The 16,953-nt window shown below is 39.4% G+C and overlaps 1 protein-coding gene and 1 long non-coding RNA gene across 5 annotated transcripts in view; one reads left to right on the plus strand and one right to left on the minus strand.

Moving 5' to 3' along the window:
- The window catches only part of ntm (neurotrimin), a 577,382-nt gene that overhangs the window by 46,819 nt on the left and 513,610 nt on the right, over positions 1 to 16,953 (minus strand). For all 4 annotated transcript variants that reach the window (XM_039618664.1, XM_039618663.1, XM_039618666.1 and 1 more), the window contains one exon: positions 10,087 to 10,319. In XM_039618664.1, coding sequence (XP_039474598.1) covers positions 10,087 to 10,319 — 233 coding nt within the window. The remainder of the gene's footprint in view (positions 1 to 10,086; positions 10,320 to 16,953) is intronic.
- LOC120442313 overlaps positions 1 to 16,953 on the plus strand; it is a 34,337-nt gene that overhangs the window by 11,971 nt on the left and 5,413 nt on the right. The window lies entirely within an intron of this gene.

Consider the following 16,953-nt stretch of genomic DNA (forward strand, 5'->3'; position numbering starts at 1 on the left):
AAGCTTTTTTAGCATTCTCCTTTCAGACACATCCTCCAGGTTCTCAAGTCTGACACCCAGGACAGAACCAGCCTTTCTAATCAGTTGGTTCAGCCTGTTCACCCCACTTCCCCAGCACACAGCTGCAAAGAACATGACGCTCTCCAACACCGAGTGATAGAACATGGTCAGCATTTTCCTACCAACATTGAAGAACCTGAGCCGCCTCAGTAGGAAAAGCCGACTCTGCCCTTTTTTTGAAGATAGCATTGGTGTTCTTGGTCCAGTCCAGTTTACAGTCCAAGTGTACCCCCAGGTACCGGTAGTCCTCAACGATCTCCACATCAGCCCCTCTGATGGTGACAGGGGTAGGAGGAGGAGCCTGCTTCCTAAAGTCCATAATCAGTTCCTTTGTCTTTGTGATGTTAAGTTGTAGGTAGGGTAGGTGGTTTAGCTCACACCACTCGACAAAGCTGTCCACCACAATCCTGTACTCCTCCTCCTGTCCATCCCTGATACAGCCCACAATGGCAGAGTCATCCGAGAATTTCTGCAGATGACATGACTGAGACTTGTACCTGAAGTCAGATGTGTAGAGAGTGAAGAGGAAGGGTGATAGGACTGTCTCCTGCGGTGCCCCCGTGCTGCTCAGGATGTTATCTGAGCGGCAGCTCTTCAGTCGGACATGCTGTGGTCGACTTGTTAAATAGTCCGTAATCCAACCAACCAGTGGGGCGTCCACCTGCATTTCCATGAGCTTAGTCCCCAGCAGTGATGGTCTGATTGTGTTAAAAGCACTGGAGAAGTCAAAGAACATGACCCTCACAGTGCTCCCAACAATGTCCAGATGAGAATAAGCCTGGTCCAGCAGGTAGATGATGGCATCCACACCGATACGAGGTTGATAAGCAAACTGCAGGGGGGTCCAGTCAAGGCTCCACCAGCAGACGCAGATGTTTCAGGATGAGTCTCTCCAGCGTCTTCATGACATGTGAGGTCAGAGCCACTGGCCTGTAGTCACCGAGGGTCGACGGGTTGATCTTTTTAGGGACAGGAACCATGCAGGATGTCTTCCAGAGTGATGGGACTCTCTGCATTTCCAGGCTCATGTTGAAGATCCGTTGTAGAACTCCAGACAGCTGGGAAGCACAGCACCTGAGGGCCCTGGGACAGACACCATCAGGGCCAGCAGCTTTGCTGGAGTGGAGTCTGCCCAATTCTTTTTTGATGTCATCTGCTGAGAGGGACAGGGTGAGACAGTCTGAGGGGGCAGGAGACGGAGGAGGCAAAAGGAGAAGATGGGAATAGCTGGGTGTGGAGACAGGAGACGCAGGGCAGTCAAACCTATTGAAGTGCAGATTAAGGTTGTTAGCACTTTCGACGTCCCCATCCATCCCAACACCTCTCTTTTATCTCAGGCCAGTGATAGCCCGCATTCCATTCCACACCTCCCTGATGTTGTTTTCCTGCAGTTTGTTTTCCAGCCTCCGTCTGTAGGACTCTTTACCCTCTGCAATCTTGGCTTTCAGCTCCTTCTGCACCAGTTTCAGCTGATCTCTGTCACCATTTCTGAAAGCTCTTTTTTTCTTGTTCAGGGTTGCTTTGATGTCTTTGGTAACCCAGGGTTTATTGTTGGGGAAGCACAGAATGGTTTTTTTGGGGACCACAGTGTCCACACAGAAGTTGATATAATCTGTTACACAGCCTGTCAGATTGTCAATATTGTCCTGATTGGAATCACAAAGAACATCCCAGTCAGTTGACTCAAAGCATCCCTGCAGAGTCTCTTCCGACTCCCTTGTCCATGTTGTAACCGTTTTTGTGGCTGCAGGTTGTCTCTGAACGGCAGGTCTGTAAAGGGGCTGGAGGTAGACCAGGTTGTGATCAGCCCTGCCCAGAGGAAGGAGAGGGCTGGAGGTGTATGCCTCAGTGGCATTGGCATAAAAAAGGTCCAGTGTTTTATTGTCTCTTGTTTTGCAGTCCACATACTGCTTGAATGTAGTTAGAACAGTGGAGAGGTCCGTGTGGTTAAAATCACCCGTTATAGCCACAAACACAGAGGGACGATTTAGTAGGTCCGCTGTCGCAGAGCTGATGACGTCATACGCCTGTGCCACGTTGGCATCAGGGGCAATGTAAACAATGACGATATGGCGAGGGAAAACTCACGCGGTAAATAATATGGTCGAAGACCGACTGCTAACAGTTCGATGTGTTTGTTACACACAGCCATCCTCACCTTAACGTGACTCGGGGAACACCAGCGGTTGTTAACATAGAGAGCGAGTCCTCCTCCCCTCTTCTTCTCGCTGCTGCCTGGGTCCCTGTCCGCTCTCACACACGTAAATCCGTTTATATCCACCACCTGGTCCGGGATGCTACCATGCTGGAATTCACTGTGCTCCTGAGAGCAACCCAAAACATTTTGCACAAATGTTTGTAGAGACAGAATGCATATATATCCATCCGGAGTAAAAAAGTAGGTAAAAAATTGAATGCTATAGATAATTTCACACAGCTGTCCATACTACATACTACAAAAAAAGTAGGAAATCTAAAGTTGATTTTTCTTTAAGTCTTTTTTCCAGCCTAGATTATATATCATATCATGTATGCACAGCATATCATATCATATGTAGTTCTTTTTCATCTTATACCTTATTGTGTGAAATATAAATAAATAAGAATGGAATGATTTGCACATCTCATAAACCCATATTTTATTTGCAAATGAACACCGAATGTGTTCAGTCCAAATGTTTAAAGTGAGAAAATGTTTCATTTTTGAGAAAAATATTAGCTCATTTTGAATTTGATGAACTGGGCTGCCTGTGGTCCAGACTTTTCAACAATTGAGTAATTGTGATTTAATGATATCGTGAGAGCATCTGCTAATGAGGGAGATGACCGCAGTCTGGCTAAATTGTATCATGTTAGGAAAGTTGTTTTGTGTATATGTGTCTTACATTGGAAGGGTGACTATTAGGATTTCAGTGTCTTTGGTGTTATATGTGATTTATTTCAGTAAATAGAAAAATAATTTTACAAACACAATTCCAGGAATCTCAAGATTTTTGCTTTGAAAGGAAGTTGGGTGGTTGGCATGATGACCTGCAATTACCGTAACATGGCCAGAAAAAAACCCTCACAGTTATCTTGTCCACGAAGCAAGAACAATCAGATTTGACTGTAAATTGTGATGATGCATTTTATTAAATTAAGACATATGATCATGGGGAAATATTATTAAGTTAGTTATGTTCTTATGTGCAGAAGGGTAGCTCATGCAAGTTTATTATCTACTGCAGGGGTCGGCAACCCTAGGCAGGGGTTAACTGATGGCACGCACGACCATAGATGGACTGGCCATCGGGCATACCGGGCATTTGCTCGGTGGCCTGCATGGGAGAGATCCAAGATGAAAAGCACTGCTTCTTCACTGCTTAAAACTCTGGATACTGTAGCTCATTGAAGAAAATAAGAACAGCCCTAGTTTTCTCTTCAGCACTGTAGCCAGGCTTACAGAAAGTCAGAGCTCTGTTGAGCCAACCATTCCTTTAATGTTTACTAGTAAAGACTTTTAATAGTAATGAAATTTAACCAGTAGAAAGATAAATACTATCTCAGTCTTTTTCTCCAGTTGAAATTTCTGAGTAGTTCAGTAATTACTTCCTCCAAACTATCAACGTGTCTTTTGGACCCTATTCCTACAAGACTGCTCAAAGAAGTCCTACCATTAATTAATTTTTTTAATTTTAAATATGATGATATCTCTATTAATCTGCTATTTACCACAGGCCTTCAAACTGGCAGTAGTTAAATTGTTACGTAAAAAGCCATCACTTGACTGAGCTGTCTCGGTTAATTTTAGGCCAGTCTCAAACCTTCCCTTTATCTCAAAAATTCTTGAAAGAGTAGCTGTAAATCAGCTTCCATCTGCAGAGGAATGGCTTATTTGAAGTTTCAGTCAGGTTTCAGAGCTCAACACAGTACAGAAACAGCATTAGTGAAGGTTATAAATGATCTTCTTTTGAGCTCTAACAGTGGACTGCACAGACCTTAGTCCAGTGTCCAATACTGTTGACCATTTGAAAATTGAATCGAATTTTTGGTTTTTATTTGTTTCTTTGAACTGTTCTTTTACCAGAATCTAATGACTGTATCTGTATTGAAACTGGGTTCATTTTAAATTTATTTTGGATTTTTTTCTAATTGAAAAAGTGTCAAATTTAAACTCATATTCAGGTAAATCTTAATAATTGGCGCTGACAAAATCAGCACCTTCAAGCTCAACTGAATTTTCCACCTGCCCACATGGACAAGACCAATGAAGGAGGACTTCTTTCAAATTTTACCTCAAATCAACACCTAGATGGTTGAAACTTAGACGCAACTGGGTATTCAAACATTACAATGATCCTCAACACACATCAAAACTGGTTTTGGGAAGGATAAAGAAGGTTATCCTTCTGAAATGACCTTCAAAAAGCCAACTTCAGCCCCATTGAAATTTGTGGTCTACGAGGAAAAGATGGGTCCATGATAGAAAACAACCAATTTATATGAACTTTAACAATTAACTGCCATTATGCCAGAAGCTTCTTGGCTACCAAAAATCTTTGCTTAGGGACATTTAACCAAATAATAGTGAGGATGTATGTATATATTTAAACCTGTATGTGCACTGCACAAAGAAATTCAGGGAACACTCAGAAAAGATCAGATCACATCAAAATAATCATGTTCATCTATACTGATATGGACTATGTGTTAGGAACATAAGGATGCCACGTCATTTGATGGAAATGAAAATTATCAGTGTACAGCACTGTAATAGGAAGTGCTTCCGATGATATAATATTCATAAAGAGAAAAGAAGGAGAGACAGTTATAATTGTTAGAATTGAGCAGTGTTGGGTAAGTTACTTTAAATTACTAACTTAGTTACATTACTAGTTACTTCTCTAAAAAAGTAACTCAGTTACTTCAAGTTACTCGTTACTTTCAAAGTAACTAGTTACTAGGGAAAGTAACTTTGGTTTTACTCAGAATTCTCTCGTTAATGTGTTGCTTCCGTAACTGGATACCCAGCAAGATTGTCAGTCTTCTAGCTTGCTTACTTGCCACAAGTGCACTGTGCCACCTACCAATAGAAAGGAAAAAATAATGTGCACATTTCCACGAGAGAAATCCCACGCCTGGACCGTCGTTGACCGCCGCCATGATTCTAGCCTGCTTTTTACATCCAACACAAAAACTGCAGTCGTGGTGCTTTTGATTGTACTCAGAACTTGGAAATTCTGCCTTCTGAATAGGAAGATGTAGGTAACACCAGACTGCAGATGAGTTGCATACAGAGCTGGACTGGGACAAAAAAATCGTCCCGGGCATTTTGACTAGAGACCGGCCCACCATTATAGGAAAAATCATAAAGCCTTTGAATGAAAACAAACACTGTTGTGACAGTGGTGTACACTGTTCTGATGGTATATATGTATCTATCAATTGTTTGTTGTAAGACTCAGATAATTATTTTTTTAAAAGTGAGACATTTTAAATGAGAATAATAAAGAAAAGTATTTCCTTGTCCCCCCCTTTCCCTGTTAATGCCCTACCTGGCCCCCTGGCAAAACTTTGCTAGACCCGCCCCTGCACAGTTACCAGCTGTCAGCTACTTAGAAAAGGATCCTGGTGTTATTTGTCTCTCAGAAACAGCTCATAACTTCCCTTCAACTCATTCATGTCACCTAAAAGGTAAACCTGTTTCTACATCACCTGTTCAGCTCTGATGATTCAGTAAGGACATCTCCTGGTTTCACCTTCATGTTTCCCTCTCACCAGATAACCAAACCGATATCATGACCAGCAGCTTTACAGCTGTGGCTCCAGCAAACATCAGCTGATAGTAGAAATTAATATTAAATAAATTCTAACAACAGCTGATCAAGCTTAAACGTGCTGCTGTTGTTTAACGCTACATCCGCTGGTTTCCTCTTTCTGGCGCAAAGTGGGCGATAAATAAACAAGAGAGAAAAGCCGATCAGCTGATCATTGATCAGTTTCCTGATTGAAGTAGAAACGGGAGAGGAGAGAATGAGAGAAGAAGAGGCAGCTTTTTCATTGTAGCTGAAGTCCGGGACAAACTGTGTTCCTTTTCACCTCAGTACAAAACGCGTAATATTTTCTCTGAATACCAGACGATTCTGTTTTTTACGGGACGGTTGGCAACTCTAATAATTAAGGTATGAACAAAATAAAGTTCAACATCAGTAACATAGCACCCACACAGCTGTATAGAAACTCCGTCATGCTAGCTAGCACGCAGTACGAAAATGTAAGCATACCGAAAATAAACTCCACCTAAACTTGGTTTATATCTGACTCCGATAGACTGCAGGTCATAACTTCTTACCTGAAGTTCAGTTCACCTGACACTCGGACCGGCGGCCGCTTCGGGTCTCTCCTCTTGCCTCCCTTTTCCTCCATCCACCTGCTGGCTTCCACCACTTGCTAATGTTACTGAATCTGTGGAAGCTCCGCGATATCCACCACACGAAGTAACGAGTAACGAGCCTATCTAAATCCCAGTAACGAGTAACGCGTTCCTGGTTTTGGCATAATAACTAGTTACCGTGCTCGTTACCACAATAATAACGTAGTTACTGTAACGCGTTACTTAATAACGCGTTAGTCCCAACACTGGAATTGAGATGCTCTTGTTTTTTTTTATTGTTTTGACCTCTGTAGTAAATTGTACATTCCCACAAGTCCAAGTGCTCTTGGACAAGATACCCAAAGCTTCCAAGCATATGTATCATGTCACTCTTGCCCCTTTGACCTGACCTGCTTGCTACATTGACTGTGCATTAGTAAGAAACAACACACATAGTTATTAATTACGATTATTAAGGGTGTCAGATTAGTTCAGTGGGTGAGCAGGCGACCATATGCTGTATGGTTGGAGAGCAGTAGGCCCAGGTTCAGGCCTGACCCGTGGCCCTTTGCTGCATGTCTTTCTCTTCCTGTTTTCCTGTCTTCACTTTCCCTGTCCAAAAAGGCCAAAAAAAAATGAACGAAATTACAGTGGACTTGAGATATAATTATTATGTCATTATTCATTGCCTCACTTTGTTTTTACTGATATTCTTGCTTTCTCATTGGACATGACAGAGATGTTGTTTAGGGGAAAGTTGTATAAAATATGCAGATTATTCAAATACTGTTTAAGTAATCATGTAAGAATGGAAGGTAATGATTATTCAGTTTATATATGTTGAACTTCCTGTGTCACCTGCTCTCCTGAGGCATCCTCTGCTCCAGATCCTCTGCTTCTTATTGGGCCAATTTTTTGTTTGTGGTCTAACGTTAAGAGATAAATTTGATTCTTCAGCCTGTGTATCTAAGGATGATATGTATCCAGATTTGTGGACTGCCTTGCAGTAGAGATAAGTTACATGAGACCAAAATGTTCTGATCTTTTGTGACATCGTTCTGTCTTCTGTTTATCTATTGTCTTCCCTTTATCTGTTGATAAAGGGTACATCTTTTATCAATGCTGTGATTGCAGTCATTCACCAACTCTTGATGAATGGTACTCAGTGGCTATTTGCCAATGGTCATGACAATGCGTGTATTAATAATCATGATGTTGACTTCACGACCTATTGTTAGCCAGTAGTGCTAGTTTTGGTCATTATGCAAATGTAGTGTTTATGAGATTGGGAAAACCTGCACTCAGCTGAGAATGAAGAAGTGACCTGGATGAGCAATGAACACTACGCCCAGATGATTGAATATGCACCGAGAAGGGTTAGGGGTGTGGTCTAATGACATCAACACCCTATATCAGGTGTGCATAATTATTAGGCAACTTCCTTTCCTTTGGCAAAATGGGTCAAAAGAAGGACTTGACAGGCTCAGAAAAGTCAAAAATAGTGAGATATCTTGCAGAGGGATGCAGCAGTCTTAAAATTGCAAAGCTTCTGAAGTGTGATCATCGAACAATCAAGCGTTTCATTCAAAATAGTCAACAGGGTCGCAAGAAGCGTGTGGAAAAACCAAGGCGCAAAATAACTGCCCATGAACTGAGAAAAGTCAAGCGTGCAGCTGCCAAGATGCCACTTGCCACCAGTTTGGCCATATTTCAGAGCTGCAACATCACTGGAGGGCCCAAAAGCACAAGGTGGGCAATACTCAGAGACATGGCCAAGGTAAGAAAGGCTGAAAAACGACCACCACTGAACAAGACACACAAGCTGAAACGTCAAGACTGGGCCAAGAAATATCTCAAGACTGATTTTTCTAAGGTTTTATGGACTGATGAAATGAGAGTGAGTCTTGATGGGCCAGATGGATGGGCCCGTGGCTGGATTGGTAAAGGGCAGAGAGCTCCAGTCCGACTCAGACGCCAGCAAGGTGGAGGTGGAGTACTGGTTTCGGCTGGTATCATCAAAGATGACCTTGTGGGGTCTTTTCGGGTTGAGGATGGAGTCAAGCTCAACTCCCAGTCCTACTGCCAGTTTCTGGAAGACACCTTCAAGCAGCGGTACAGGAAGAAGTCTGCATCCTTCAAGAAAAACATGATTTTCATGCAGGACAATGCTCATCACATGCGTCCAAGTACTCCACAGCGTGGCTGGCAAGAAAGGGTATAAAAGAAGAAAAACTAATGACATGGCCTCCTTGTTCACCTGATCTGAACCCCATTGAGAACCTGTGGTCCATCATCAAATGTGAGATTTACAAGGAGGGAAAACAGTACACCTCTCTGAACAGTGTCTGGGAGGCTGTGGTTGCTGCTGCACGCAATGTTGATGGTGAACAGATCAAAACACTGACAGAATCCATGGATGGCAGGCTTTTGAGTGTCCTTGCAAAGAAAGGTGGCTATATTGGTCGCTGATTTGTTTTTGTTTTGTTTTTGAATGTCAGAAATGTATATTTGTGAATGTGGAGATGTTATATTGGTTTCACTGGTAAAATAAATAATTGAAATGGGTATATATTTGTTTTTGTTAAGCTGCCTAATAATTATGCACAGTAATAGTCACCTGCACACAGATATCCCCCTAAAATAGCTAAAACTAAAAACAAACTAAAAACTACTTCCAAAAACATTCAGCTTTGATATTAATGAGTTTTTGGGTTCATTGAGAACATGGTTGTTGTTCAATAATAAAATTATTCCTCAAAAATACAACTTGCCTAATAATTCTGCACTCCTGTATATATATATATATATATATATATATATATATATATATATATATATATATATATATATATATATATATACACACACACATATATGGTAAATGGTAAATGGCCTGTATTTATATAGCCCTTTCTAGTCCCTAAGGACCCCAAAGCGCTTTACATATCCAGTCATTCACCCATTCACACACACATTCACACACTATATATATATATATATATATGCTGCATATCTGCATATCAAATAGCTCTAAACTGCCCCATTGCACTGTGTGTATATAGTCCAATGCACCTCAATGTGTTCTGAATTCCATTAGGAGACTATCACAACTCCACACATCATTATAACCTAAGCATCTTAACACCTGGTATTCCCCATTAACCTTATCTAATATAGCGGATGAGAAACACACTCCCCTCTCATTCCTTGAGCAAGGCATTTGGCATCTCATTGCTCCAGTGGAGCAATGAATGAGAAAATGAGATTTAAGAGAGGCACTGAAGGTCTGTTTTGACTCCATATGTTTTTTTCTCACTTCTGCTCTGCTATGCTGGTGCTTTAGATAGCAGTCATAGATAGTATACTAGCAAAACAAGAAGAAAACAAAAAAAATGGATGCGTGCAAGAGGGTCTAAAAATATCTTAGCTTGAAGTCACATTCAAGGAAGAATGGCTTGAAATTGCAATAGTCACGAACAAATAGACTCATTTGCAGCAGCCACAAGTTATGGTGTCTGTATAAGTTCAGGAAATTATTTCTTTATGATTACCAGAGACTCATTGCTTGTAGCACATTCGGAAAAAATAATAGTTTACTAGAATTTCACATAGGGCTCATGCTGAATTTAGTATCATATCAGCAGCTGTAGCTGTCTTTATCTTGGCATCATTACCTTGGACGAGGATGTGAACTGAGGTGGTTCTTGGTCGACTGCTTGTCTGGATTGCACACACATACTGTCCCTCATCTGTCATGTCCACATTTTCAATCTTGATGGTGAACTCCTCTTGATTAAGAGTCACCAAACTCACTCTGGGATCAATTGACCACTTGTCTTCTCCAGCATACAGTATACTTGACCGATTAAGCCATGCTGTGTGTGTGACAACATCCCCCAGTGCACACCTGTGAAGGAACAAAAACAACACTGAAAGTAGGGTTTTTTGCTAAGTTATTTTTAAGATTCAGTGATTTCCATGAGCGAGGTACTCATGGAAATCACAAAAACATACTTTATATGATCAACCCCTCCTGACTTATTTTTTTAAATGACAAATTTGTATTTATTTATTTATTTATTTATTTTTTCCCTGTTTCCTTGAACTAAAAACACATACTCTATTGCATGCTACATTTATGATTCAAAAATGTGCAGATGCTTATAAAAGCTGAACTTCTGGTATGACACAGTGTAGAGAGAGAGGATTGTGTAGCTGAATTTAATAGGATTATTTTTAGATTATACTAATAGTAAGCAATAGACACAATATGTGTTGTTATTAATTTCTTTTTTAAGAATCACTGTATTACTTTTCAAAAGTAGTAGAGAGGTCTCCCATACAGAGACAGACAACCAGTCACAATATAGAAACATAGAAAAGAAACTAGAAACACAATTTCTAATGTCAATTTCATCATGTAATTGTGCAGTAATATTATGATGCGACACGCTGAAATTGGAATAGCAATTATGTTCTCAGAAATTATGTAAGCTTAAAACAAGACTTATTTTCAATATGCAAATGCACTACCTGAGCAGCGTCAGGTTTCTTTTGTTGATCTACCCACACATACTTTGTGACATTCAAAACTGATTAAAATAATGAGCCAAAACTGGATCGCTGTGGTCGGTTGCAATTACAACCGAATGCTTTCCACTGTCAAAGAATGCTGCTTTGATACAGGAGCTGATGACTGATGTTTGACTGTTTCCACGGAATGACACATCTGCTGTATTTTCATAATAGATATTTCAATGCTGCTGAGAATGTACAAAAGCCAGAGCCATTTGAAGTAAGTGACTTAATGGTTAAAAAAAGAAAATGTGCAAACTGCTTTGGGCTGCCAATTGTCCATCATGTGAGTTGGGAGTTTTAACTTTCAGTAGCCTCAGTTCTGCACTCTAGAGCTGGAAATTCAACATTTTAACTGTTTAGAATGGTGGCAGTGTAACAGGAGCTCACTGCTTTGCAACTGAATGAATCAGCTCCATTTACGCTGTGACAGTTTTTGTTGCACCATCAGTCACTTCCACTTCAGTGGCAGCAGTAGGGTCAATGGCATCCGTGGGGCATTTATGGCACTATAGAGGAAAAAAGCAATAAAAAAGCATGGGGTGCATGTTTTTCAGTGTTGGCACATATATGGCACAGTGTATAATCAAATAAAATGCACATTTCGTATGCAATGTACACAGAAAACATACAATAAAAACCCTTGTAGCATTGATTTAATAATGATGCACTAATTTTAAAGTATGGGTTTAATCAATAATGGCCACAGAAAGTAAACTTCCTTAACCAGATTTTAGTGCAGACATATGACTAAACTTTTCTAAAGAATCCTCAAAAACAGCATGATAGACACGCTTCCACTGTAGCTTCCCCTAAAGCAATTAAATTCAATTCAATTCAATTCAAGTATTTATTGTCATTGTCAAGAACAATGAAATTGTGTTTGGAGCTAATTTACAGCCAAGAATTTTATGAATGCATGCGTGAGTGGGTAGTATTATGTACTTAGAGGGCTCAAACTATAAAAGTACTAAGTTAATATAAGTACATTTACATGCATTAGGCCAAAGAAAGATAAAGGTTGTGTTTAACACGGTTTTCAACACATGTATTTTTTTTTTTCGCATTTAACCTATCTTAATCCCAGTTTATAATGGGCATCAAGAGGCTCTCCCATATGAGACAGACAACCAGTCACATTCACATCTGTTAGGGTACGTGGTCTGTTGACCCAGTGTTTTGAATTTATGTTTTTTTAATCTTGTTTTGTCTTTATGTTCTCTCTGTATCTTATGTTTCCTTGTTCAGATTTCTTACGATCTTGAGTTTATCCATATTTCTAGTTTCGGTTGTCTTGTTTGTTTATCGGTCCAGTTCATGTCTTTGTCTCGTCTCTGTGTCCTTCCCTCAGCATCTGCCTAGGTACCCATTTTTCCTGTTGTGCCTGCCACACAGTGTTTCCTGATAACGTCAAGCAGCAACCTGCAGTTCTTCTAATGCCGCTTCAAATTGGCTCCAAAAATCAATCCCTACAGATTTCCATTTTAAAATATCCATATTTACAGCAACTATTGTTTACAGTCTTGTACAAAAGATAGTTTGTATGAGGCTGATTCTTTAAAATTTGTCACTTGGACAAATAAATTTTACTTTAATATAACATACAAAATTGTGTGCCCGATTTGTTTCGTTGTCTGCCAACTACTACTATAAGACTACAAGTCAAGCAACCACAAAAGGCAGACAGCTTAAGCCTCGTAAGGTTATCTGTATCACATATTATCATATCATCATGTCACCCAGCCAATAGCAGGAATAGGCTGAACAATAGCGTACATTGATATGTACTAGTATTATAAATTAATGCCATTGTTTATCTTCTTTTCACTTTTTTCCCCTGCATCTCTAACCTAATTTGTCTTGAAAATGTTTTAATTAAAGTAAAGAACTGCTGGTAATACAAATCATTAATGATCTGCTAACACTATCTCAATGTAAAAAAAGGAAAATGAATCATATTCACAGTTGAAAATCGTCTGTTTCCTAATCTAACCCCAAGGCAGGTTCTGACACTGATTCCGGCACACACAAAAAACACAAGGACTTTGATTTGACTTTCGTTCAGTGGTTTACAGCATTTAGCAAAAATCCTCACCATCTGAATTTTAAACAACTTAGTATTCTTTCTCTTTGCTTAGTCAACAAGGTCAGGGCTATGGTCAGCACCTACCAAGGAATCACAGCCTTCGGTGGTTGGTGTTTAATTTTAAGGGTCAGTGACACAAGTAAGAGTTTTTTGGCTCTGTTTACACTGCCTCCCAAATTCAAACCCATGAGAGACTGTGCACTCATATTTTACCAGTGGGAGTACTGCAGCTTTGAGTGCAATGAAAGGAACAAAGGACAAAGCACAAAGAAAGTCAGAAATATGAGTCTTATTTCAAGACATTAATTATGATTGTATACAGGAGTTCAACACAAAGGTGGACAGTGATTGTGTTCTAACTTTTAGTCCTCTTTTATTTTCTAAAAACATCAGAGTTTCCACCTTGTGGAAAGAGAAGAGTGAGATACTGAGGAGCATTTTTCCAATTTCCTACTCAAAGGGGAGTAGGAAAATGCCTAATCACATTTAACTCAGTGTTATAGCCATGAAAAAGTTTGCATGGTTTTAATGCAAACTACTCCACATGAGATATTTAGTCTTCATGCACAATAACTTATTTTAGAATGTGAGTATGCGAGTCAACATATATACAGAAGCTAAAGTCTTAACTTATGAATTCAGTAACTAACAATAAAATGATGTATTCTCCTCTCATGCTCCAATACCAGGTTTAGATAGTAGATGTAGATGTTTATTTATTGCTTCTTTTGGAAATGGGAAGTGTGAATGTCTGGATATTCCTCAGGTTCAAAAATAGGCAGTAGATAATTGGGTTTTATGGATTCATAAAGCCTGATACTATCTACAGCACATAACTATATTATGTACAGTGTGTCATAAATGACACAAAAACTGCTCCAGTTCACTCTCTTCTACTGCTACTTGCTGCCCTTCTTAAACTCCCTAGAGAAGTTTTTTTTTTTTTTAACTGGCCTCTATGACCATGGACATTTCATGCATGCATGCACATTGACCTCCAAAAATGAGATTAGGTTACCATATTGTTTTAAGTGCTACATTCCCCAAAAACATCTAGGGCAAGGGGGTCAAACATACATATATCAGTTATTAATGGCCAAATCTCCAGCCCTGCAAAAAATCCATGCAGGCAGGGATAGAACTTTATTTTAATGGGAGCACCTTGTGGCCAGTCACATGCAAAGACAGACACACATTTTTATGAAAGAAGAAAGGGGGGAAGACGTTCCAAGACATCAAGTGCAGTAGTCCAGGCCAGGTACACAATGCAAGTGTGTCAGGAAAAAGTGAAGAAACAAGCAAACACATAAAATGAGCAGCAATGATATTGGAGACTGAAAAGCTAAGTGCAGAGTTTATAAAATTAGAAGCTGGCTAAAGTGATACACATTGTTATTTTTGTGGAGGACAAAAGGTTTTACAGACCTTCAACCTCATGTGTGTTCTCCCTATAGTAAATGCATAAAAATTAGGCTTTTTTGAAAACCCTGAATAAAAAATTGCTTTCTTGAAAAATACTTCATTTACAGTTCAGTATTGGATATTACATAAAATAAACTATATATAAAGTGTATTTGAATGGCAAGAATGAAGAAATGTCTGGCATGTAGCACAGAGCCATAACTCAGTGTCTGAGTGTCTAAATGAGTTTCACATGTGCGCTTGAAGCTATTTATAATTCTTAACTTATTTGATCTGCTGCTCACCACAAACAAGCACAGGCATACATTTTGGACTTGTAACTGTATTTTCATAAGCTTTACAATTCATACTACACAAAGTAATTAAGCGATAAACAATTAAGCTATTAAACCCCAATGCCGGTACTGGGGATGAGAGGGAGAACATCTGGTTTAACAGGATGTACCAGCTAAAAGCTCACAAACCATTTTAACAACCACCAAACACCTAAAACAGCAAATGACTAAAGAGCAGGTAAACGTATTCCGCAAAAAAGATGTAAACACAAAGTGCTAATTCCCCCATTCACCTGACAGACGGGCATGCCATAGGGTGCTTCAAGCTGACATCTCACAGACTCTGAAACTGCAGGTTTCATCATTCTCTTATCAAAATTCACTGAACCAGCAGCAAAGAAAGACCAGAGCTACACTTTTGGAAAACACTTTTGTGAATTTTCTCTTGCCTTCGCTGTCTTGCTTCCACCATGATAAAATCGCACTTCCTGCACAGCTCTCTTTCTCTCAGTGTGTTTCGAGACCAGTTTTCCATCAAAAATTGATGGTGATATTTTTTTAGCTTATTAGGCACGAGTCTACCATTGTATACAGTATTGTCGGCCACTGTTTTTTTTCTGTAAAAAATGACCTCTGAGAAGAAAGCCAGATTTATGCTATTAAGTGCTGAAGAAATTTCAACTTTCACAAATTGTGCCAAATTGCAAAACAATTTTTGCAAAAGCTATGTCTCAAATAAAATCTCTCTAACTTTGTGAAAAACAGAGGTTTGATTTTCACTTTCTACTATGAAAATTTCTGTTTTTTTCACAACTAGTTTAAAATAAAAAGAAACACAAACAAAAAAAGTTGGATATTCTGTAAGCTACCAAAACTTTCTGTAATTTTATTTCTTACAGTTTAAGTCCAAACAGTTGTGCTGCTAGAAAAACAGTTAAATATTTAACTTCTTTACACTGAAAGTAAGCAGAGTTTCACTGGCCTGGCCTGCTTAAGATCAAAGTTGGCTGCATTTCGCCCCCCATGTAAAATGAGTTTGACACCCCTGATGTAGGGAAGTAACAAAAAGTGATCAGGTTGAAAAATACTAGCAAACAGCTAGTATTTATAATCAGTGCTACCCCTCAGCCCCCTATTAACTATGTTATCAGTTTTCAAAATCCTACATCACTTTGTTCTCAAGTTATCGCATCCACAAGGTTTTCATAATACTTGACCTTTGACCTTGAGGTCAAGGTCACTAAGAATTCAACCTCATTGCAGAAATTTTTATAGAAACACCAATGGCTTCAATTTGAAGCTTGTTTGTCGCCTCGTTGTCAAGCTATGGCATTCACAAACTTGGATGTCCATGCCACCTGTATCTGTATCTCATTGTACAACTGTATAGTGACAATAAAGGCATTCTATTCTATTCTATTCACCTGCCCGCCTGGCTGATGTCAGTACTCCATCAACTTGTTATGGCTGAGGAGTACCAACAAAATTGTTTTTACTACATAATTGAAATAAAGAAGATGGCTGAGCTACTATCACCATAAAAGGAAAAACACAACAAAATCTAGAAGCTTGCCATTAACAACGTAAAAAATAGCTAACAGTTAAAGCTCATGTGCAGCACAAAGTCTCTCTGGCATTGGAGCTCCCCTCTCTCTGGCCTTAAGTACTATGGCCAAAATGCTAAGTAGAGTCAGCTGCACAGGAGGGAGACATCTAAGCCTGGAGAGAAAACAAGACACACACACCGCCTCAAAATCACTGCTAGGCCCTAGCCGAGACATTAACATATGGACACATAAATTTAAATATGTATCTTGTGTCTAAGATAGAAAAGCCTGCAAATACAACATTGTGTGGGGGAAGTCATTTCAGGCATGACAGAAGACCAGATTGCAATATGCTAACATAAAAAATCCAAGTTTTTTTTAAAAGAAATAAAAACAGCTTTTTTCTCTCTTTGTCTGTATACTGTTACGACCCGGCTCAGAAGCAGAACAATATACAATATCACTACCAAAGCCCCAAGTCTCAAAATTAATGCTAAAAAAGTGATAATGTAAATTAATGTAATAATGTAAATTTGTCAAAAGACAAAGCAGTAATAATTTCCCATGTTTTTTAGCAATGAATAAATAAATAGATTTAGCTACAGTGATGATACTGCATATGTGCCATATGTGCGT

Source organism: Oreochromis aureus, linkage group 10 (assembly GCF_013358895.1).
Source record: "Oreochromis aureus strain Israel breed Guangdong linkage group 10, ZZ_aureus, whole genome shotgun sequence".
Taxonomy (NCBI): domain Eukaryota; kingdom Metazoa; phylum Chordata; class Actinopteri; order Cichliformes; family Cichlidae; genus Oreochromis; species Oreochromis aureus.